This window comes from Danio rerio, chromosome 13 (genome assembly GCF_049306965.1).
Source record: "Danio rerio strain Tuebingen ecotype United States chromosome 13, GRCz12tu, whole genome shotgun sequence".
NCBI lineage: Eukaryota > Metazoa > Chordata > Actinopteri > Cypriniformes > Danionidae > Danio > Danio rerio.
Genome location: NC_133188.1, coordinates 31353107 through 31378754, shown reverse-complemented (window position 1 = coordinate 31378754; position 25648 = coordinate 31353107). Strand labels below are relative to the sequence as shown.

At 36.0% G+C, this 25648-nt stretch overlaps 1 protein-coding gene across 2 annotated transcripts in view; it reads right to left on the bottom strand.

Moving 5' to 3' along the window:
• Positions 1–25648, bottom strand: part of b3gat2 (beta-1,3-glucuronyltransferase 2 (glucuronosyltransferase S)) — a 58079-nt gene that overhangs the window by 16008 nt on the left and 16423 nt on the right. Inside the window, 1 exon segment of one of the 2 annotated variants that reach the window (NM_001003454.1) lies at positions 8852–9000. In NM_001003454.1, the coding sequence (NP_001003454.1) occupies positions 8852–9000 (149 nt within the window). 2 annotated transcript variants of the gene reach the window in all.

Here is a 25648-nt window from a genome sequence, read left to right as displayed (position 1 = left end):
CATTTTTTCTTCTTTTTCTGTTTAATAGCAAGTCACATTCTTAAAGCATATCCCTCTATTGATAACTATTCATTATTTTGTAATATTGACCTTCATTTATTTTAAATTGTTGTGAACAATTGTGAATAGCTGTTAATTGTGCATTAAATGAACATTTATTGATATTAATACAGTCTGTGGTTGCATGATAATTTATAATCTTATACATTTTTAATGGATGGTGGGTTGGTTTTCTATTCACATTTGTTATTAGGTGAAATATAAAAGACAATTTCACTTCTTTATAACTGTTCCCTTCTGTTTACATAAAATATGTACACACATCAGCAGCGAGGGCAGAAATATTCATCTAAGAGGACCTTGGTGAAATGGGCTACATGCACAGCTAGTGTTTTTTAGCCAATGATGAACTTCTGGTAAAAGTTAATGTGACTATTTTCATTTTCATATGGTTCCTTATACAGCAGGGATGTTGTAATGTAAATAAAATAGAATCATATAAATAGACTTAAGCATTCATTTGGTTGTTAAAATGTAAAAAGAGATGAAAGACCGTTTAAACACAAAGAACCCAGAAACTCAGACTATAGTGGGGTAAAATGAATTTCCATATTTTAAAGACATGTCGCGGCAAATTGGAATTTAATGCATGCTTCTTGTTTGGTCTGATAACCACTTTATATCGTATCTCAACCAGGCAATGATGGTTGCTGATTTTTAAAGAAATCAAATCTTAAACGCAACAATTTTGTATGGGATGACAACTCACCGGAAGACCTGAGGCTGGCTGACTGAAATCTGTGTGCATATACCCCATTGGGTGAGCTTTGGAGTCTTTTTTTATTCATTCTTTCATTCATTTTCATTTTGGCTTAGTCCCTTAATTAATCTGGGGTCGCCACAGCGAAATGAACCACCAACTTATTCAGCATATGTTTTTAGAAGCAGATGCCCTTCCAGTTGCAAACCATCACTTGGAAACCCATAAACACTCATTTATACACATACATACACTATGGACAATTTATCCTAACCAATTCACCTGTACCACATAGGGATGTCCCGATACAACATTTTAACTTCCGATACGATACCGATATTGCAGCCATCAGTCCGATACGATACCGATATAAATCCGATATCAGCACAAATTATGAATACTTTATTTTTACCTATTTTGTTGAGTCTAATGTATGAACGGCTAGATCAAACTGAGAACAAGTCAGCAACAGTAAGTATGGAAAAAAACAGTTTATTAACTATTGGTTGCATAAATGTAAACTTATACATAAGAATATATAAAAAGAATTAAATAATAAATTTTAAGACCCTGAAAAATATCTTAATTGAATAAACAAAAATACAATTTTAAAGTGCAAAATGCTAATTAAAGGTCACTTCAGTTGTTCCTTTTTTACCATCAGCAAAGAGTAGAAACTGCTGAGAGCAGGAACATTAGAAAAAATATTGTTAATTGAACAACTGCTAAAGGTTCAGTGTCCAAAATTTCAATTTCACACAGCTTTTTGATGAATTTTTGATCCAGTTGAGCTGAAAAATAGCTTTCACACTGGGCAGCAGAAATAATTTATTGTTAAGATGATAAAAATGTGCAGTATGGTTAGTACAAACATTTACATGATCAGAGCTATTTCATCTGTGTTTGTATAATAAGAAGATTATGGCTGTATCAATGTTCCCAAACATTATTAATTTTATAATATTATATATCCCACATATTAACATAAAAATACTTGCAGATGCTAGATTGAAACACACCTTTTCTCCACAGCACTTGAAATAATGTGACTTTTAAGAATAATTTTATTTATCAAAATTCATTATATTTGCACAGATTCCACCCTACTGCCCACATGAGAAAATTAGACAATGTAAATAACAGCAAACTGATGTGCAAAGCTGACACTGTTTATCAGAGCACTTTATCTTTTTGGGCTTTTTAAAGAAGAGTTAAACATGGGAATGTCTCTAATAAAATTTTCCTTCTGCCCCAAAAGTAATACCATTCTTTCTTTTAAACTGTAATGGCCCTCAGCAACAGAATGATTTCTTTTTCTAATTTAACAGACAATGAAAACAACAAACATGTTTAGCATTTTACATGACACTGTTCCTTTCAGAGTGTTCAAGTAAAAAAATGAAATAAAGAATACTAAATCCACTATTTCACTCCTACTATCCATGTGCACCACTGACAGATCAAATCTGCTCCTTCTCTAGTCTTTGTTTTGCTGAGAGTTTGAGGTTGAAAGTTTGCGTATAAAATAATGTAGAAACGCAGCTAAAGAAAGCAGAATCCGGGACATGTTCGGCAATTTAGAAATCTTGGCTGAATGCCATTTTTAAGTCCCAAATAGAGGACATGTTTGGGAAAAAGATAATGTATTGTAGGCTTTTTTCCCGTGTGTCCTCGCGCTCTTCTCAAAGCTAAAGTCTGAGCAGGTGTCCAGCGCGTCTCTGTGGGTCTGCTGCAGCAGCAGAGCCCGCGAGTCTGTGGCGGAGACTTTTCTCATGCACACAGAACCGGGCCGCTGAGGTAAAGTCTTATGTGTGCGAAGCGCTGGTTATGAATTAGGTATCACACTGGATGAACCACGATATGCCATGACCGAATTGAGGCTCGCACGATGTGTGCTACGTCGCCATTCGGTGCCTTATGTTGCTTATCAGCCTTATGCAAAACAATGTAAAGATCGCTTGATGTGAAGTAAATAAACCAGTAACGTTAGAGATGTGCCGTTGTTGCTAGCGTCAGCGTGTGCTACCGTCACAATAGATTTCTATCGTAATACACTATAACTTAGTGTGAAGAGCATGTTAAATCTTAGAGAATTTCCGATATCAATATCGGATCGGGACATCCCTAGTACCACATGTCTTTGAACTATAGGGAAAACCAGAGCACCCGGAGGAAACCCACGCAAACGCAGAGAGAACATGCAAACTCCACACAGAAACACCAACTAACCCAGCTGAGGCTCGAACCAGCGACCTTCTTGCTGTGAGGCGACAGCACTACCTACTGCACCACTGCGTCGCCTTGGGGCCTTTTTTTTTTTCAAACTAAGGCTATAGAATTAAAAAAAGAAAACACTCATTACCAGGTCAAAATTATGACCTTAAATTATATGCCTGAAGTGTGTAATTTAATTTTTCAGGAAAAGACCAAACATTTGTGTTTTTGAAGCCTAGATAGTTTTAAGAACTTGTGTTTTTAAGAATTTTTCTCTTGTGTCATGTTTTAGCAAGGACTCTGAAGTGACAACAGCCAACAGCAACATAAAGCAAACTATAAAAAAAATCAACAACTAGAGGATGAAGAACACTGATTGAAGCTGTGTTCTCTTTCTTTTGTTTCTTTGTGTGGGTTTTGTTATAATGAAGATGAATGTAGACACTTGACGTGACTAAATGACCTACAATTGAAGAAAGGATGCCACAGACAAAGACGACCGGTAAATGCTCCTATAAAATCTCTTTTTATCTGTATGTCTTTTAACACTTTAAAATAATGTGCTGGTGCTTGATATGGCATGCCAACACCCAATCGGTGTACACTTGAATCATTGTAGCATTTATGATACTAGTTAAACCCTACTCTAAAGTAGAAGCTAGGTTTTCACCCCCACCCACAAATTATTTCTGATTAATATCAGTCCTAGTTTTCGGTATAGCGTAAACATGCTAAAAAGTGAGTACTCTGTCAATGACTTAAAGAACTAGAAAAGCATTCTCCCTGGCAGAAAACAAACACTTTTTTATGCATTTGGGAGATTTTATCCAACAACAACAAAAAAGCCATATTCATTTTCCTGGGAATCAAATCGCTCCACCAACTTAAGTGTTACTAGTACCATGCTATAATAGTTGGGCTACAGGAGGGCTTAACATAAAAGTATAGAAAGTACTGTAAATGCAGATTTTTTGGTTAGTAGCTTTAACAAGCATTTGTAAACCATAATATCATTCTGTTATAATTTACTCACTCTGCACTTGCTTCAAACCTGTTTGATTATCTTTCATCTATTAAGCGCAAAGGAAGATATACTGATAAATGTTGGAAACAGTCATTGAATTCCATAAGCATTTTTGTTCCTACTATGGAAGTCAGTGGCTTTTTTTTTCCAACATTCATTAATTCATTTTCCTTTGCCCTAGTCTAGATTTTAGAGGTCACCACAGCGAAATGAACTGCCAAGTGTTCCAGCATATGTTTTACACTGCGGATGCTCCTCCAGCCACAACCCAGTATTGGGAAACACCCATACACACTTACTCACATGCACACACATACACTTGGGACAACTGAGTTTATTCACGCATGCCTTTAGACCGTGGGGGAAACTGGAGCTCCCAAAGGAAACCCAAGCCAACACATGTAGAACATGCAAACTCAACACAAAAATGCCAGCCGATCACTTGATGGACTCAAACCAGAGACTAAACACTAAAGTGTGGGTGAATGGTGAGGAAATCTTTTTTAGGAATAAAATATCCCTTTAAATTGGATTGATCATTCAGATTGCAGCATTTAGCATTCCCTACTGAATATAAACCACAGCTGGAAGATCAGCGTTCATCCACCTGAATCTTATTCCTCATTACTCATTCTTTACATGATGATACTAAGCAGGGGCTTTCTTCTTTCCATTATTTTTTTTTTTCATTTGTTTCATTTGTTAGGGTGGACCAGCCATTCACTCTAAAAAAATGATGGTAAGAATATTTTCTGCATAGAATCAGGGATGCCAATAAAGAGTATTTATATTAAAAGCAATGGTTTACTCAAACATTAAATTAGCTGGCAGCTATAGCTCTCTGCAACTCTCACATGGTCATTGACTAAAGCCAAGCAAAGCAGCTACCTGGTCATTCCCTGGATAGGAGAGTACATGAGAAATCTACTCAGTAAAAAATAGTTGGGTTAAAAATAACCCAACTATAGGTTATTATAGCTACTTCCCAACTATGGATTTTTTTAACCCAATGCATTGGATTATATAATTTAACCCAATGCATTGGGTTATTTTGATTAAAGATATTTTTTTCCATTCTGGTATTTCAATAGCTACTATTACTAATACTACAATTAATTTTATATTATGTCTGTGTAAATAAATAACATTTTTCAAAAACATTGAAAATGCTTTATTTTCATTACATTTTAAGTTCCACATACTTAAGGGTTTTTATATGTTTATTATAGATCAGCTATGAAGCGCACATTTGTATCATCAGTAGTTAAAAGTGCTGGTGAAACATATAAAAAACACAACACGGAGAGGTATTTTGATAAAATAAAAAATAACAACTTTATTGTGCTATAGCTTAAATTAACTTTACAACGCAAAAACAACATTACGTACATATATTAATACAGCTGTTCTATGCCAGTTAAATCAGTTGACTGTTGAAATTCACATTTTTAACCCAACTGGTTGAGTTATTAAATAAATAACGTAATAAAGGTTAAAAATAACCCCAATATTTAACCCACCTGGTTAAGTTATTAATAAATAACCAAATAAAGGTTAAAAAATAACCCAACAAAGCACCAAATATTTTTACTCACCTGTTGGGTTAAATAAATAACGTTTTTTAGAGTGTAGGTTGCTACCAGAATTGGTGTTAGTGAGACCAGCAGGGGGCGCTCAACATGTGGTTTGCATGGGTCCTAATGCCCCAGTATATTGATGGGGACTCTACACTGCCGTCCTTCAGGTGAGACATTAAACCAAGGTCCTGACTCTATGTGGTGATTCAATAAAAATGTCCTTTGAAAAAGAGAAGGGGTTTAACACTGGCATCCTGACCAAATTTGCCCACAAGCCTCTGTCCATCATTGCCTTCCAACTATCCCCATATCATCATTGGCTTCATCACTCTGTCTCTTCTCCACCAGTCTGGGGCAATATGGCTGCCACCGCTTCATCCAGGTGGATGCTGCACATTGGTGAATATATAAATGTGAGGAATTATTATTATTACTAAATCATTTACTCACTCTTTAGTTGTTCTTGTGTCTAGTTTTTTTATGTTTAACACAAAAGAAGATACATTAAAGAATGATGAAGCCACCATTGACTTCCATAGTATTTGTTTTTCCTACAATGGAAGTCAATGTTTACAGGTTCCTAACATTCTTCAACACATGAAAAGCTCAGATGCAAACGCCTCTAAGTGCCATCTGAAATCTGCTCCTAAAAAGAATCTTTTCTTTTCTCAGCCTCCTGTGCATCAGTTCAGTAATTTCATTTTTATGGCTAAGAATAGTTTCTTTTGTATTGTCTTTAAAGTGAAATAACTGAACATACACACAGGGGGGCTTTGAAAAATGCTTACAGTAGTTTAGAAGAACATTTCAGCTGGCACTTAGAGGTTTTTGCATCTGAACTCTTCATATCTTCCTTTGAGGTATTCTGCTGAGCACAAACTGGTATGGAAGAAGTAAAGGATAAGTAAATCAGGACAGAATTTTCATATTTGGTTGAACTATCCCTTAAAGGGTGTTTGATGCCATCCTGGCCCCCCTTGTGCAGCATTGTCACCCACCATAGAATTGTACCACTGGAATAAACCTTGTGTTTACAATGCAGACAATATGCTGCATCCGCCAAAATGACGCATAGCTGATTGGCTGACGGTGGAAAAGTGTCCTGCTCTTGCTGGTGTTGGTGATTAGTGGAATTGTCAGCCCTGCTAATAGTCACTATTAATAACCCAGTGCGGCTACCATTAGGGTAATTGGGTGATAATGATGATGGCAGTAGCCGTGACGTGTGGTACTGAAGGAAGAGAGTATTTTGACACGTAAGGTGAGCTGACTGAAGAGGTTTGAGCTTGAGATTTCGGCTCCTGAGATAATGGGCCACGGATGAACGAAAGAGCTTTTAGATCCAGACAAGTCAAATGCATAGGAATGCAGCTTTCATTTTCAAATTCTCCTGTCTCTTATTTCCCCTATTGTCCCTGAAAGAAGAATAGATTGGCATACCAAGGAGCATTTCCAAAATGATACTTTCATATGTCCTATAGGAATCACATGTTGGTCAATAGGTGTCCATTCCTGTCTTTTTGAAATAATTGAACCACAATTACACTGCAAAAGCAATCTGATTTATGTGATTTATGCTACAGATGTAGTCAAAGGTGGAAAAGCTCAAAACATTTTAGATCACATTTACACCTGTATTTAGCAACATTTAGCAGGCAACAATGCAAACCATGCAAAATGCTGGATATACAGATTATAACTGTATTCTGCACCACCCTAAAAAGATTTTAGAGGTCTGTTTAAATTTATTTTTTGTTAATGCGTATATTGTGAAATTTGCCATGTAAGTTTTTAATGAGCCAACAGACACATGTAAACGGCTGAGTTTAAAATATTACACCCTATGATTGGCCATTGTCTTCACCCACTCAACAGAAAGGGCTGCGATTGGCTTTAGAAATGAAAGCGATGTTTACCGATGAGTGACGTGGGAAGAACATCTGCGGTTACAGTCAGTATGTGCATAATACGTGGTTGTCGCAGGTAATCCATAATAGACACAATGGAGAAAACTCGCACCTCAGACACACTTGTGTCTGGATCCACAAGTATCGCTTTAACAGCCAAGAAGAGAAAAAAAAGTTATCTCACAAACACACCAGCGGGTCAAATGTCCAAAATGAGAGAAAGTGCGAGACGCAGAGATAGATTTCTACAGCATTTCAACCTAGTAGTGAAATAGCAGCTCATGTGCTGTGCCTACTTCAGTGTCAATGAAATACTTTCCAGCAAACTCACAAGCAGTTGAATTGTGCATAATTATCTACCTTTTAAGTAGTAGGAGCATTTTGTTTACTCGCCCTGGCCTCCTTCGACATAGTATTCTACTGCGACATTGCGGATAGGAGATAAATGATGTCAGTACATAATAACCGGTTATGATCTATTAATGAACCGATATCGATCTGTCCCTATCTGCATAGCAGTGCACTGAAGAAACAATTAATTTTGACACCCCTAGAAATAATTAGAAATAATAAATGGCAGAAAACGGTCAAACTGCTTGCTCTACAAATAAGTGTGTGATGCCAATAGATAAAAAGTAGAATAATATAATAATATAACATCAGTTTGCTACATCAAGCAGCATTATAAGCTGTTTTAATCTCTAAAACCGTAAGTCTCGAGCCAAAAAGATTCCAATTACTGTGGCCGCTCGTATGTAAGGAATAAGATCAATACATTAAAGCTTCAAAATACAACACTAAATGCATATTTGTCTCTTTCTTTTGTCAATTATAATACTAATTTATCCTATATTTTACTAAAGCTCAGTAGCAAACTTCACTCTCTCAACTACTTCAGTTGAAAAAAATGTTAACAAGGCTTCTACCCTAATAGTTTTTGTTTTGTTTTGTTTTTTTCAAATAAGGTATAATTATTTTTCATGTGTGTATTTTAGAGCAGACAGTGTATCTTATGGTCTCAAACAAGCTGCAGAGAGTCAGAGCACTATTCCAAGTATGGCCAAAACTGAGGTTTTCATTCTAGGAGTAATTCCTGTGGTTATAAATGAGCATATAAAACTATTCCTGCACATATTTTTAAACTTACCTAAGCCACATACTTTTTACATGCATATCAGAGAACAATTTAGTACATTGAATTAATGCACTCTATGACAGCATTAAAACCATGTGTAAAAAGATGCAATGCCCAAACAAATACAGTATCTCAGAGATTAGAAAATAATAGAGGAATATCAAAATCTAGACACAGGATTTAATACGCCTAATAATTGTCACGAAGGATGTAAATGCAGGCTGCTCCACTGACCTGGGTACAGTTCTTTGCCTTTGGCTCCAAGTCTTCTACCTTTGTGATCTGTTTAAGGAAATCAGACTCTTGCATTCCTGGTTTTGCTCCTCTTCTCTTGAACAGGGCACGAGGGTTTGACAGGATCACCTGCAGGTTCACTGCAAAGCCTGCCAATGATAAAAAGTTTAAAGGAAATAATTTTTCAGTTGACATATAGTGGTTTCAGCTGTGGTCATTTTACAGTAATTGTTAAAAAAATTAATTGTTTAAGGCTCAGATATTTAGTAGCACAAGGATAATGTTGCAATAAATTTTAAAGAAAAATGTATCAGACTCTAGTAATCCTGCAAACAGGTACTTTATATCCTGGTATCTGGTATGGACTTTTGTAACTCTTGTCTCATCATGGGATAATTTTATATTATTTTAACATAAAATACAAATATGCTGATTTTTCCAAACATCAAAGAAAATATTAAATATGCACAAAATACAAGATTTCTGCATCAAATAAAATGTACTAGTGGTTTTATACAGAAAAAACATTTTAGGTTCAAGTAAAGTCTTTATTATTTGAAATAACTTTTGTAAAAAATGACACATAGGTAAAATATTGCTTATAAAACTTGCTTAAAAAATTCAGCATAACAAACAGTATTTACTATGTAAAAATAAAGCAACATGCTTATATTGACGTGTGCATAAAAATGGTATAAAAAGTAATAAGTGATCATACAAAATCTATTATTTTCAATGATTAAAAGCTTGCTGGGCGACACGGTGGTGCAGTAGGAAGTGCTTTCGCCTCACAGCAAGAAGGTCACTGGTTCGAGCCTTGGCTGGGTCAGTTGGCATTTCTGTGTGGAGTTTGCATGTTCTTCCTGCGTTCGTGTGTGTTTCCTTTGGGTGCTCCTGCGGTACAGGTGAATTGGGTAAGCTAAAATTATCCTTAGTATATGTGTGTGAATGAGTGTATGTGTGTTCCCCATAGATGGGTTGCAGCTAGAAGGGCGTACGCTGTGTAAAACATATGCTGGATAAGTTGGCGGCTCATTCTGCTGTGGCGACCCGGGATCAATAAAGGGACTAAGCTGAAAAGAAAATGAATGAACGAATAAATGCTTGCTGACAAATGGGTGGTTTGGCAGATCGTATCAATGTTTAAAGCCATTTCACATTTTATTTTTAATATTTTTTAAAATGCCTAACAATTTTAAATTACCATACAAAATGTTTTACACTGATTTTTTTTTTGTTTTATGTGCAGGTTCACTACAAACACCAACAATAGCAAAATACTATTTTTTTACAAGGAAAGTATTCGTCATTTTCAAATGAAATTTGATTTAATTATTTATTTATTGAGCAATTTCTCTCTGCTGCTTTTGACGTCAAAGCTCCTGATAGTCATCAGTGAAAGGTCTGGATCTGTGTGTGCTCTTGCAGTGTCATCAGACAATCAGCTTTGTCATGATGTTATTTCCCTTTGGCTTCAGGGTGATTAGTCACATACGGCTCAAACCTGGCTGCAGAAGTGAGTTCCCTTAAGCACTGATGGCAGTTTGCAAATTGCATACATCCAGGGGTTGAACAACTGCCATTGAGATGAATGAGAATATTAACAGGTAGCTTTCTCCAGCTATTAGAGACCTCAGTTGCAAGTGACAAAGTCTGAGTTTGGTGCAAGCTCCAGATATCGAACAAATATACACCAAAAAGGGGGTTTTGCACAAATGCCACAGAAAAAATTGATATCCCTAAAACGTTTGTAAATGTGTAGTGTAGTATTTCCATTAATGTGAATACATTTTGATAATTTATAGAACTCATTTCTACTGTATAGATATTTTTGTGAATTGGTAAGGTTTAAAGGGTCATGAAACCCCCCTCTTTCAGTTCAAGTCTGATGGGCGTTGAGCGCTGAGAGCAGGGGGAGGAGTGGGCGTAGTCGGCAGAGCAGGTGAAAAAGAGGGAAGCGAAGCAAACAATTGTCAGTTGGTGCACAAATTAGACAAAAATCAGACACAAAACGTGAGGAGACCCATGATTTTATAGTTTACAAAGTTAAAATGCAAAGAAAAATGAACAATAAGTAATTTAATGCCCTGCTTCAAACACGATAGGTTGGAATTACATGTTATATATAGGTTACGCTTGACTACACTTTGTTACATCATTATAAAGATAATCATGGAAGCACTAAATGAGGACTTCTCTTCTCCTTAATCTGTGGGTTTGAATACAGACAGTGAACAGCAGGTCTCTTGCCCTACCTATTCTAACCATTAGCCCTGCCGGTAATCTGTATGATTTTAAGCAAAGGCGAACACAGCAGCACGGATATAGTTGATGTGTATGAATGGTAACAAACTTAACTGATAAAACATAAAGGACACCATTCTCCAATTCTCGTACAGCTCTCCCGACAAAAATGCTAGCTACACACAAGCAGCTTGGCTGTATCGCAGAGCATCGCAGAGAAAGCCATGCATAAAAACCCTTTAGATCATGGAAACAATCACATACGACTCTTCATGAAACGCTAAATACTGCATGACAAGCCGCGATCTTTCAGCTTGGCAAGTCTGTCATCAAAAAGCATAGGCTCTTATGAATAATTAAGAAGCAAAGTCCTTTCATAAGATAAGAATACTTAGCTATGAATAATGAGAGACCAATCATCTCTGGACAGACAGACGAGCGCTACATCACCAATTTTGATCCTAAGATGAAATTAGCTGACAAAACCTTAAAATTATCCAGTTTGATCCATAATTAAAGCTGCAGCCGGTGGTAATGTCTTAACTGATGCCCAGCATACAGAAATCTGTTAAAATCTTTAAAAAAGTACACAAGGGTTTCTTGAACCTTTAACATGGAACCATCGATGCTGATAAATAAGCTCCCCTGAAGTGCTTTAAAAAGTGAATTTTTTTTGTTTAATGTTTAATGTGATCTCAATAAAAACATTGAGGGTGGGACAGAGTAGCTCCTCCCCATTTAAAAAAACAGCCAATTGTATTTTGTTTTTATCATAGCTCTGCCAGTGAAAGTGGTTGAGTTCAAGCGTATCAAACGAAAAAATCAAATGAGAAGCATCTTGAAGGGGGCGGGACATGTCAGATACTAGAGAACATTTGATTGGTTATGATTTGATGAGAAACTTAAATATGATGTCATGTGAAATATAGTTAGGTGAAAGGGTACTGTAAGCGTTGGATGTTTATATCAGTTTTATATTATCTAAATGTGAATTTTGTCACTGTTTTGAAGCATACTAGCTAGATATCCTTAAATCTAACAGACTGAAACTAACATCTAAACCTTTTTATTTTTATTTCATGGGACCTTTACGTTTTTCATGCACCATCATCAATGTTGAGATTTTGGGCTTTTCATATTGTTATGTTTAGTCTTATGTAAAGAAATCATGCAAAATCCACTTTTAAGTGTTACTTTTGTCAGACCTGTCTGCAGATTTCAGTTACAATCTAGAATTTTTAAAGGCAGTTTTCCCAAAATTATGATTTTTCCTGCACTGAAGCATAAATCTCCACTTCAGCACCACTTTCATACACCACACCTCACAGTTTTACTCAAATATATTAGAGGCATGTGCTCATGCATAATGATGATTTCACACATCATTATATACATTCTGGAAAATATATCTGTTTTTACTGGGTTTCTGCAGTACTATTTGCAGTATTACTGTGCTAAAAGTTATGACCAACATCCTTTCTGAAAAAAAAAAAATATTGGGTCTCATTCATTCATTCATTTTTTTGTCGGCTTAGTCCCTTTATTAATCCGGGGTCACCACAGCGGAATGAACCACCAACTTATCCAGCACGTTTTTATGCAGCAAATGCCCTTCCAGCCACAACCCATCACTGGGAAGCATCCCACACACTCATTCACACACACACTCATACACTACGGACAGTTTAGCCTACCCAATTCACCTGTACCGCATGTCTTTGGATTGTGTGGGAAAACAGAGCACCCGGAGGAAACCCACGTGAACACAGGGAGAACATGCAAACTCCACACAGAAACGCCAACTTCTTGCTGTGAGGCGACAGCACTACCTACTGCACCACTGCATCCCCATACTATTGGGTGTATTATGTAAAACAAATTGAACAACAACTGTAAACCTGATTTCACACAGAGTTCAGGTTTGTGTGTAAATTAGCCCATTTTAATTACATAATACCTCATTTGCATATCCAAGGGTAACATTTAAATTCTAATACAAAAACAATGTTTGCCCATCTTAATGTAATCAACTGGGAAAGTGCAGTACTCAGCAATAGACTACATTCCATTTTAAAAATGAATAGTTTTATCCATTTCTCTTAGTGAATATGGCTAATATATTTTGATGCATTTAAACAAAACAGATTTATTAAACAAACATATTTATTAAAACAACATTTCAGTCACCAAACACAAAGATAATACAATTAAATTCAAACCAAATACTGCAAAAAAAAATAAATAAATAAATAAATAAAAAAAAAAAAAAAAAAAAAAAAAAATATATATATATATATATATATATATATATATATATATATATATATATATATATACAATCTACAAAATTTCAACTAAATTAAAAAAAATTGCTTCTCTTGATTTTTTCTCTTTTTTTAAATTTGTATTTATTATTTTCATAACATATAAATTTGGGTGTACTAGTTTTGGACCATTCTCCTAAGTTATTTGGTTAGATAAGCTCCAGATTTGGCTTCAGTACTGACTAATCTAATGTATATGCACAAATATAATATTGTATAGCTTCCTATTAAAAATATGAATTTAAAAGAGAGATTCGTGAGGGGTGCACTTATATATGCTGAGCACTGTTTAGTGATACTATTAGTAATCTTCACCTTGCCCTGAGAGCTTAAAGACATTAAAAACTGTATTATTATTGTAAAATGCCTAAAGCTAATTCTCCTCTAAATAATCTGACTACATAATCAAACACATCCTGCAATAAAACCATAAATGCGCAACTCTTCAGTTCTCTCTCTCCCTCGTGCATTTCTCAAGGGATCAGACTGAACCGTCCCGCTGCTGCATGTGGGTCAGGAGGAGTTTTTCACCTCCTCTTTCCATTCCTCTCCATGACAAACTCTCAGCCCCAAAACAGGAGAAGGACTTTTCAAAATGTTACTACAGGGAATTTCACCCTCTGTTGTGGGCTCTTTATCCTGGGCACAGGCTGTTTTCTAGGACGCCTGCGCTCCAGCTAAAACCACCTGGGCTTCCCTCAAATCCGCCGAGATGAGCTCACGACAGCAACGCAGTGTTCATCTGAGCCCTGGCTAACTGTGTCCTTGTGTAGTTACAAGGTTTCTCTCGCTCAGATCGACATGCATACTGTCAAGGTTTATTAATAGTTGAAGGCCAGCCAGCTCCTTTCTTTTGATCTCTCTTTTTTTCTTCTTGTTTTAATGACTTTATTGCCTTTTGATGTCCCTGGCTGAGTATTGGGGAAATGATGTAAGAGAGATCCAGACACAGAGCTTTGATAGAGCTGAAAAGACGGACATGTTTCTACTGTTGCTCCAACAGCCCTTCAGGGACCGTCTATCTGGACGCACTGCTGAGTTAAATGCATAAACAGTATAGTTAACCTCAGCTTGATTATAATTCTGCTTTATTTCGGCCTGGATTGAGCTTTCTAATTATAATGGCCTTCAAATTTGTATAAATAAATAGTGCTGTCAAAACTCTCAAAGTCATTACATTTTCTGAGATAAATGCATAAATTCTGTGATAATTTGTATATGTCAGGGGTGCCCAAACTTTTTTGTATGAAAGGCCAAAAAACAAATATCACTGAGATCCATGTGCCAAAGATAAATATACCAAACTATTTTACATTAAAGTTGTAATTTGTAAAGTTGTAAAAAATTGGTAATTTCTTAATGTATTTCATTATATTTAAAAATTAATAGAAAATAATCAATCTGAATTGTATTAACTAATGCAGTATAACTTTTTAATGATAAGATATTGCAATCAAAACACAATCACATTTAAAACTTAGTGGAGTTCAATGCTGAATGCTCTAGTCAAGCAGAATCTGCCTTTGACTTGATTTGCTCAAAGTCTCTGCATTGTCCTCTACCTGTCATAGTGGCAGTTCTAGTTTGAATGGCACCCTAGGTGAACCACCCATATTCACCCGTCCCCCACCCCCCCTCAAAAATAAAATGAGACACTTTGTGGTTGGAACATGTAATTGACTCGAACAAACAATTCAGATTGCATACAAACTGAAACTGTACTGACATTTTACTACATCTGAACCTATCTTGCCTTTTTTTCCTGCAAAGTCATCAATTATATCATCATATAGTTAATTAAAGTAACCCAAACCCAGGGGCATTGATTGACATACAGTAAAGCTCACCTTTCCCCTACCACTATGAAATATATTTATTTATTTTCAATAAATGTAGCAATTTATATTTATTATAAAAAATGTATTATTATTATTATTATTATTATTATTATTATTAACTAGAAAAACATTGTAAAGACCCAACTGGAGTGATATGCTAAGATCACTCAAGAAATCTTTTGCATGAATATTAATTATGACAACTCTATAGAATATGGAAAAAAGTGTTTTATAGAATTATCTGTTGTCTTAGACCCAACACATGACAGAGAATTAAAGTTATTAAGTTTTATCTGCCTAAAATAAGATCATTATCATATCATATAAACTTTAATTTTTTCGACTTCCAAAACTCGCCTCGTGCTGTTGATGTTGCACATGAGCTGTGCATATTTTTTCATTGTGCATGTAAACAACTGGAATTCACACTGAGAACAGGAGAAGTGAGGCATGTGGGAATGTTTGTTTTTTTTTTGAGCACATGTCAGTTTGTTTTGACTAGCGTTGTTTCGGTTAAACATAGAAAATAACAAACTTGCGCTTGCAAAAGATGCAAAATGTGAATGCCACCTAACATTTTTTTGTGCTGGAATTACCACTCTCAATTAATACACTTGCATAAAGTAAATCGAGTTTTGTTTTGTTTTTGTTTGTTTGTCTCCCCGTGCCACCCTCAGCAAGATGCCGCCCTGGGTGATCGCCCATATTGCCCATGCTTAAATCTGCCACTGATCTGTCAGGTGACAGTATAAACATTTTTAAGTAAACTACAGCATTTAAATTGAAACATTTCATTAACGTAGCTTAACAATATATCATAGAAATAAAAGTTTACATTAAATTTAAAATGACAATCTCTAAACTCTCCTCATCATTTTCCTGTTCTTCTTAAATAGGATGGTGGGCCAAATCAAAGGTTACCATGGGCCCAAGTTTGGGCATCTCTGGTATATCTAAACCTTACTCAGGAACAGTCTAAAATCAATCAAGGACAATATAAATAAAAAATGACCAATGAGTACACAAAAGAGTAAATCTCCAAAACTAATCTCCTAAAGTATATTACAAAAAATATGTACAATATGTGATACGGGGTCTCAGTGGTTAGCACTGTTGCCTCACAGAAAGAAGGTCGCTACTTTGAGCCTCAGCTGGGCCTGTTAGCATTTCTGTTTGTACTTCTACCCATGTTGGAGTGGGTTTCCTCCGGGTGCCACAGTTCAAAGACACGCGCTATAGGTGAATTGAATAAACTAAATTGACTGTAGTGTGTGTGAGAATAAGTTTGTATGGATGTTTTCAAGTACTGGGTTGCAGATGGAAGGGGAATCCGCTTTGTAAAACATATGCTGGATTAGCTGGCGGTTCATTTCGCTGTGGTGACCACTGACGAAGAAAGGGATTAATCCGAAGAAAAATTATATACATAAATACCCAAAGTGGTACCAAAATCCACTCTGTAAAAAAACACTGAGTGTAATATGTTAAAATAAATGAATAAATAAATAAAAGAAGGAAAGAAAGAAGAATTGTGAACCTGAATTTATCATGTTCAGATTGTGTGCAAATTAGTCCATATTTAAATAAATAATACCCTATTTGTTTATTTAAGCATAACGTTTTAGAAAACATGTAATACAAATACGTCTCCAGTACTTAATCCTTAATCAGGCACAATATTTTAGGGCTACACTTTATTTTAAGCTGTCCTTGTTACAGAGTAATACATATACATACTATGCAGCATGGTTAGGGTTAGAATGCAGGTTAGGTTTAGGGTTAGTTGCTTGTAATTATGCAAAATTTAATATCTGTAGTAATTAAACAAAACATTTGTAGCAAGGAAACCTTAAAATAAACTGATACCAAAGAAAAGAAAATGTAAAAAAAGAATACACAAAGTGCATAATTTTAATTAGTTAAGCTCTCATGTCAAGTGTTGTGTTTGTATTCATGATTAATGTAGCACCGTTGTCCTGCGAGACATGACTTTTCGTTCCTCTGTATGTCTACGCGTAATGACAGTGAAGCTCGATAAATATTATGTTAACTAAAAAGATTAATAAGTAAGAGTCTATGAATGGAATCTTTATTATTTTTTATGGCTTGTTATATTTTGCCAATAGTTATTTTAATCCTAACCAAAGCAGTGTGTAGCATTTCATTTTGCTAACAGCAATGCACAAGTCACAAGGCATTTTTCAATGCATATTCATTAGTCTAAAAAAGAAGTCTTAATATTCACATATATAATGTCACAAAACTGACATTTACATTTATGCATAAGCAGATGCTTTTATTTCAAATCGACCTACATAGACTTGCAATGAACACACACCCGGGATGCAGTTGTGGTTTTGGTGCCTTGCTCAAGGGTATCACCTCAGCCGTAATATTGCCCCTATTGATGCAAAATACATTCGCATCCATAGTTTTAATTTCAATAGTCATTCATTTTTGCTCAATAACGTCCACTAAAAATAGAAGCACCAGCAGCAACTTGACACATACACTGTCTACTCCCTCTCAAATACTTTCAAAGGAGGTTCAGGTCAAACGGTGGTCAATTTGGGTGTGAAAATGAATGTTGCCATTTAGGGATACTCCACATTTGATTAAGAAAGGAAAAAAGCTATAGATTGTATCACTATGTATCCAAACAATCCAGCAAGCATTTTTTTGCTTTTAAAAGATGTCTACTACACGTCTAAACATAGTTGTCTTGGCTAAAACAAGGCTAAATTTGGGCAGTGAAAATCTAATAGACGTCTATAAATAGGCCGAAACTAGACTATTCGTCAAAAAAACAGAAATGAATGATTACACAAGTAATTTCTGTGTAATATTTGATGACTAGTTTAGTTTTGGGCTACTCTTAGATGGCTATCAGATTTTCACTGACAGCCCAAGTTTAGCCTCGTTTGAGCCAAGCTGTCTATTTTTAGATGTCTTTTAGACATCTATTAAACTCTACATTGTTTGCTGGGAAACATAACACTGGACCACAAAACTAGTCACAAGTGTCAATTTCAATTTTTAAAATGATTTAAACATAAAAACATGAATATATAAGCTGTCCATCATTGTATAGTTTGTTAGAATAGGAAAATATTTGGCAGAGATACAACTATTTTCAAAATGTGGAGTAAATTGCCTTTAAGTTGTCCAATTTAAGTTCTTAGTGATGCAAATTACTAATCAAGTTTTGATAACTTACAGTAGCTTAAATATTGTCATAGAATATAATAATACCATAATGATTTGTGGCATTAAAAAAAAATCTATAATTTTGACCCATACAATGCATTTATGGCCATTTCCAAAAAAGGGTCACATGTAAGAACTGCATAATTTTCAAGATCCGGTCTGTAATGCAGAGGAGAAAAAAAACAAAATGCAGATCCAAACGCAGCATTTCAACATTTATTGAAAAAACTGTAACAAAACAAGACAAAAACAAGAAAAAGGCCAAACAGATCAAGAAACACACGGGCATCATGGGCGCAACAACAAAAAACAACAGACAACAAGAGGGAAACACAAACTGAAATATATAGTTCTCGTAATCAGTCTTTGACAATCCTTCGGCTGTGTGCATGTGTGTAATCAATGGCGATCTAGAACAGCTGTGTGCGAGGTGCATGACGGGACTTGTAGTTCAATAGTGTGTGTGTGTGGTTCATAGAATGTGTTCAATCTACAGTCCCTAGATCGCTGGTGATTCTTAAAATAACGTATTTCTAACCAAATGTCATGGTTAGAAATACAAATGCAACATGTAATGTTCGCTACAACTAAGCCATTGTTATCAATGTATTCTAAGTAAATGAAATGCCACATACTGTGTAAAGGCCTAATGTGACTCACACACGCTTTAATCACTGTGTACACTACAGATGCAGCTTTTTGTTTCCGTTTATTCTCATGCATAATCTTCTCCGCCTAATGTGCAAAACGTTGCTATTGTGTGTTAAAAAGGTTTCCATGTTAAGACGAGCACTTGAGCTCCTCTTCAGGTGCGAGCAGTGCTTGAAAGCAATGAGAGAGGCGGTTCAGGACCTTTTCTCTGCTATTGTGTTTGCTCTCGGAAGAAGCTGTACGGCAGGAATACTAAATAACCTCATTGTTCTGAGCTTTTGTTCAGGGAGAAGTGTAGTAGAGCCGGCGGATTTATGAACCTTAAACAGCTCACAGGACGTGCGTTTAGCATTGTGTGAAGTGTTTGTGAAGCGAGATGTGCTCACCGTCAGGTAGGGCTTGACAATGAATACATTATTTCTGATAGCGATGATGATGGTGATGATATTATGAGTGAGTGAATGTGTGAGGAGAATATGAAAGTAGGAGCAGTGCTGGTAGTAATGGAGATCATATGAAAAAGAGAGAGATGATACCGTATCTCTTGTTATTAGAGTTTCATGAACAGCATAATATCCAGCGGCGGCGCAGGAGTCTGGGGAATTAGGGATCGCTTGAACGGCGCACTGCTAGCTGTGACGTCGCATTCATTCCCTGGAGCGGCGTATGAGCCCTGCCTCTCTCCATTAGGATGTTTCCAACCTGTCAGCATCTTCTCACTCCATCCTCTTAATGCACTGCCTGAGAGCTCACGTTTGCTAAAAATGCACAGAGAAACTGCTGAATTTAGCTCCAGTTAAAGTGCTTTTTGCCAATTATAGGGGGCAGAGTGTGAGAGGGTGCCCCGTCACCTCACTTCTTACTATAATTATAGGATATATGCAGCCTGCTCTCATTGTTCTATCAGTTTGTAGCATTTACAGGTACAACATATTTTTTTGTATTGATTGATGCTGAAACATACAATTTAGGGGTATTGGAGCATATAAACATTACTGCAATATTATTCAATATTTTTTAACCTTTTATGTCATGTAGGTTATTTCGATTTAGATTTTTAGGTTCCTTAATCCAATCCCTAAAACCAAAAAATGATTTACTTAAGTAAAGTTTCATAAACGAATTTTGAGAGGATCATGTGCTATGATTGACCACGGCTGGTCTCGCATCATCGGTCCCTAACTAACCAATCAGATGTATCCAAATGCACATACAGTCCTCAGCATAATTGAGGTCACCCTATTGTGAAAATGAATATTTTTCTCCATTTCTCAGTGAATATGCAATGTATTTTGCTGCATGTAAACAAAACAGATTTATTAAACAGATATACTTAATTAAAATAATATTTTAGTCCCCAAATATATTTAGAAATTATAAGATAATACAATTAAATTCAAGCAAAATTCTGCAAAAAAAAAATTGCAACCTACAAAATTTCACCTACATTTTTACATTGCTTTGCTTCTCTAGATTTTTCCTCTTTTTGAAATTTGTATTTAACATTTTTCTATAACATATAAATTTGGGTGTTCTAATTTTTTGGACCATTATCCTAAGCTATTTTGTTAAATAAGCTTCGGTTTTGGCTTCAGTACTGACGAATCTAATGTATATGCACAAATATAATATTGTATAGTTTCCAATTAGCAATATGAAGTTAAAAGATTTGTGAGGGGTGCACTTATATATGCCAAACACAATAAATATTATAAATAGGGTTGTGCAGAACCCTTTGTTTGTGTGTGTAATTCATTGAATCTTTTTTTAGTCACATCCATAAAGTGTCTTTATTTTCCTCATTTAAAATATAAAACATGTTTACAGTTAATAATTAAACATTATTAACTGTATAACAGTAAAATAATTTTATGATCCCTTATCCGTTGTTTACAGCTGTGTATATGTTAACATATACACTCACCGGCCACTTTATTAGGTACACCTTACTAGTACTGCTCCTTTTTGCCTTCAGAACTGACAATCCTTCGTGGCATAGATGCAACAAGCTACTGATAATATTCCTTAGAGATTTTAGTCTATATTGACATGATAGCATCATGCAGTTGCTGCAGATTTGTCGGCTGCACATCCATGATGCAAATATCCTGTTCCACCACATCCCAAAGGTGCTCTGGTGACAGTGGAGGCCATTTGAGTACAGTAAACTCATTGTCATGTTCAAGAAACCAGTCTGAGATGATTCCTGCTTTATGACATGGCATGTTATCCTGCTGGAAGTAGCCATCAGAAGATGGGAACACTGTGGTCATTAAAGGGTGAACATGGTCAGCAACACTACTCAGGTAGGCTGTGGCATTTGCACGATGCTCAGTTGGTACTAATGAGCCCAGTGTGCCAAGGAAATATCCCCGACACCATTACACCACAACCACAACCAGTCTGAAATACAAGGCAGGATGGATTCATGCTTTCATGTTGTTGATACCAAATTATGACCCTACCATCCCAATGTCGCAGCAGAAAGCGAGACTAATCAGAACAGGCAACGTTATTCTGTGTCCAATTTTGGTGAGCTTGTGTGTATTGAAGCCTCAGTTTCCTGTTCTTAGCTGACAGGTGTGGCACCCACTGTGGTCTCCTGCTGCTGTAGCCCATCCACCTTAAGGTTCAACGTGTTGTGCATTCAGAGATGCTCTTCCTCATACCTCTGTTGTAGCAAGTGATTGTTTGAGTTACTGTTGCTATTCTATCAGCTCCAACCCATCTGGCCATTCTCCTCTGACATCAATAAGGCATTTGCACCCACAGAACTGCCACTCACAGGATGTTTTCTCTTTTTCGGACCATTCTCTTTAAACCCCAGAGATGGTTGTGCGTGAAAATCCCAGTAGATCAGCAGTTTCTGAAATACTCAAACCAGCCTCTAGCACCAACAACAATGCCACCTTCAAAGTCACTAAAATCACCTTTCTCCTCCATTTTGATGCTCAGTTTGAACTGCAGCAGATCATCTTCACCATGTCTACATGTGATTGGCTGATTACAAATTTGTGTTAAAGAGCAGTTAACAGACAGGTGCACTTAATAAAGTGGCCTGTGAGTGTATAATCTCTCTGAATTTTTCTTTCAAGTTTTAACCACAAATGTCATTTAAGGCTAAAATTTCTCTAATGCCACTCCCACGTCTAACAATTTCTTTAAAAGATAACTTCATAACAAGATGTCATGTTACAAGATATAACAATATAAAGAAACAAAGTGTTAAGAGACAAGTGCAATTTCAATAATTCATAGAAAAAATGTCAAAGGTGGCAACAAAAGTAGTTCAAATGATGATATATTGCAGTCACAGACAGTGCAAAATGGCAGAAACAGTAGTTTTCTGTGAGGTACAGAGCAGAATTTAAATTTATCACCTAAAATATGACCCTAATCAACTTGTGATGTAAAGACCCATGTTTTTTCTTCATTTCAAAGACATCAAACATTTTAGCCAGAAGTTGTGGCTCAGTGACCATTTAATTAAAGCATCAAATGCTTAGTTAGTGTGAAATGACAAGATTCAGATAAAGAAAAAAGATTAAAATCTACACAAGATCACGCCATGCAATGTGTGAACTTTAATTACAAACTTGTTTGGTGACCGTATTGTTTGACAGAGTTTCTTAAAACTATGCATTAGAAAATGCAATTTCTTAATTAAATTTGCCACAACTTTAGGACATTGGCAAGAGCAACTGCTGCTAGTGTTTTATTTATGCATTACTAAAAAAAATAGTAACTATAATTGAGTAAGGTTGCTACACTTTAAAAATCACAATTACCTTAAATTTAAGTTAAATCAAATTAAACTTAAGTTATTTTAACTTACGTTAAACTTAAAACAGCTTGTGTGACTAAAAAGGAATAAAGTTAAAACAGGGCTAACTTACATTATTTTAATAAATGAAAATGAAAACATATGTTGTTATGACTAACCGATAATATATTTTTTTACAGCTTACGGTACAGCCACCCTCTGTTCTCCCTGTGTCAGCGTGGGCTTCCTCTGGGTATTCCAGTTTCCCCCAGTCCAAAAACATGTGCTATACTGTAGGTGAATTGAATAAGCTAAATTGGCCGTAGTGTGTGTGAATGCAAGAGTGTATGGTTGTTTCTCAGTGATGGGTTGCAGCTGGAAGGCCATCCGCCGTGTAAAACATATGCTGGATAAGTTGGCAATTCATATTGCTGTGGCGACCTCTAATTAATGAAGGGACTAAGCAAAAAGAAAAAAATGAATGAATTAATCATTGAATGAATGAATGAATGAATGAATGAATGAATTAATGAATGAATGAATGAATGATACAACCACCCAAAATGTATAAGAAACAAATTTGCATGTCAGATTTTCTCAAAGAGCAACTAGTGATTTTGTTAATGCAACTTAGCCTAAAGTCACATATTTTAAGCAGACTTGGAAACTCAGCACACAGCTTCCAACTTACATTTAGGGCCTACTCACACTATGCTATCCGAACCATGCCCAGGCCTGTTTCTCGGATCATTTGAGAAGTGTGAGTGCGCTGAATCGGGCTCAGGCATGGTTCACTTGGCCGGCCCAGGACCGGTTGGAAGAGGTGTGCCTGAGCGTGGTTCACTTGGGCTTTGGCGCGGTACGCTTGTGTGTTAGTGCAAAACATGCCTAAGCCCGAAACTGAAAGCGAGACGTGACTTTTAAGGGACTGTTTCATATGGATTAATTAATTATTCTTACTATTCAATAAACACAAACTGTCGTAGTTTATTAAAGACTAAAACTTCTCACTGCATGACAGCTGTGCACCTTCAGCAAACCTTCCAATTCCTGCAGCACGAGGACTTTATGGTTGTTTATCAGCGTCAAAAGTAGCTGATCTGTTCGGCTAAATATTTGACTCCGTGTCACTGCATATCAAACGACTTAAACGACATGACTAAAAAAAATCACCGTGTTGAGCGAGAGCACTTACTGAAGAGCGCAGCATTGATGACGTAATCGTGCCAAGGCTCTAATGTAATGTTAGTGCGGGCCGTCGGGGAAGACAAAAGGGGGGACAACCGTGCTTTGGCCTGGTTCAAGTTAACTGTACATAGTGTGACTATGCCTTTAGTCATTTAGCAGACATCTGAATCTTCTCTTATCTCAATTTATCTAAATCTTTTTACTCATGTGAAACATCACAAGCAATTTATCCGAAGAGCCAATGATATCCGCAGTACACAGTGCCAAGTGGCAGGAGTTATTATAGAAAGTGCCTTTATTTATGGTTGGTTTTAGTTAAGTGCTTGTGGGAGAAGTGTGTTTTAAGCTCTTTCCTAAAGGCTTGATGAGCTCAGCAGAGAAGTTGAAGTTTGCAGCTTGTTTCACCAGTGAAAACAGAGAGGGTGAAGTTTCTGGAAAGCAACTTAGTATAGTGTAGTGAAGACACTGAAAAGTGCATGTTCACTGATTATTGGGAGATCTTGTGATGAGATGAGTGTTAAACCAACAGTGTGTGTTTGGGGTGAGTTTGACAAACCAATGATGGCTCACATAAAATAAGTTGAATAAGTCATCAACTTTAGTACTATATACTATTGTTTCTAGTAGTAGACATTTCTTCAGTTTTCCCTGGGATCTCATGTCTTTGGTGTTGCTAGCGCTTTGCTTGACTGCTTCACTAACAAATTTTCATTAAAAATTATTAAGTTTAATACAAATATTTGATATTTAGATGTTATTTAGGTTTAAATTTTCAAAACTTTTTATTAAACATTACAGGTGTATTATTTTATCTGTGACAAAAGCATAATATTATTATTTAACTATTGTTTACTATGTGCTTTTGGGATTTGTTTTGCTCATTATATTATACAACAGTTCTGTCTGGTTCTTGAATCTGATTGGGTGGTAGCTGTGTGATATTCCCATAATCACAACAGTCGTACAGCCTTCTCACTCTTGTGTATTACTCCGCCCACATAGAGTGGCAGCAGATGAATGAACACACCACAGTGTGACCAATATTGCAGCTGTTTGACAACATAATGTACATTTGAAGCTTTTTTAGGTGAGAATGTTGTTGTTTAGATTGAATCTATGCAGTTTATTTATAAGGATAGTGCCTATTTTTGATATTTATAATTTCTGAGATACTGTGCGTCAGCATCCATCAGCCTGTCATTGAGAGCAAAGACGGTTTATGTTGTCCATCCACAAGATGTCGACAGAGACCGCATAATAAGCCATTAGCAGAGAATAGATTTTCGTGTTTTCAAACTACAGCTCATTAAAACATTATTAAATTGGTGAGTGACATTCTAAGTCAATCTCTCTCTTTTGTATGTTGTATTTATACCATAGTAATTGAATTGAGTGTGAGATGGGACTTACAGTATGTCAGGAATGTATGTATTTTGTGTTGGGCACTCTTTGTGTAACCCTGAGTTAATTTTTCGGTTGACCATCTGTTTGTTTCTAATGAGTTTCTTGTTTTCGTTTCTGCAGAATAGTACAGCAAACAGAAAGAAGAAATGCCCGCTTGTGATAAGCGTTTTTCCTAATC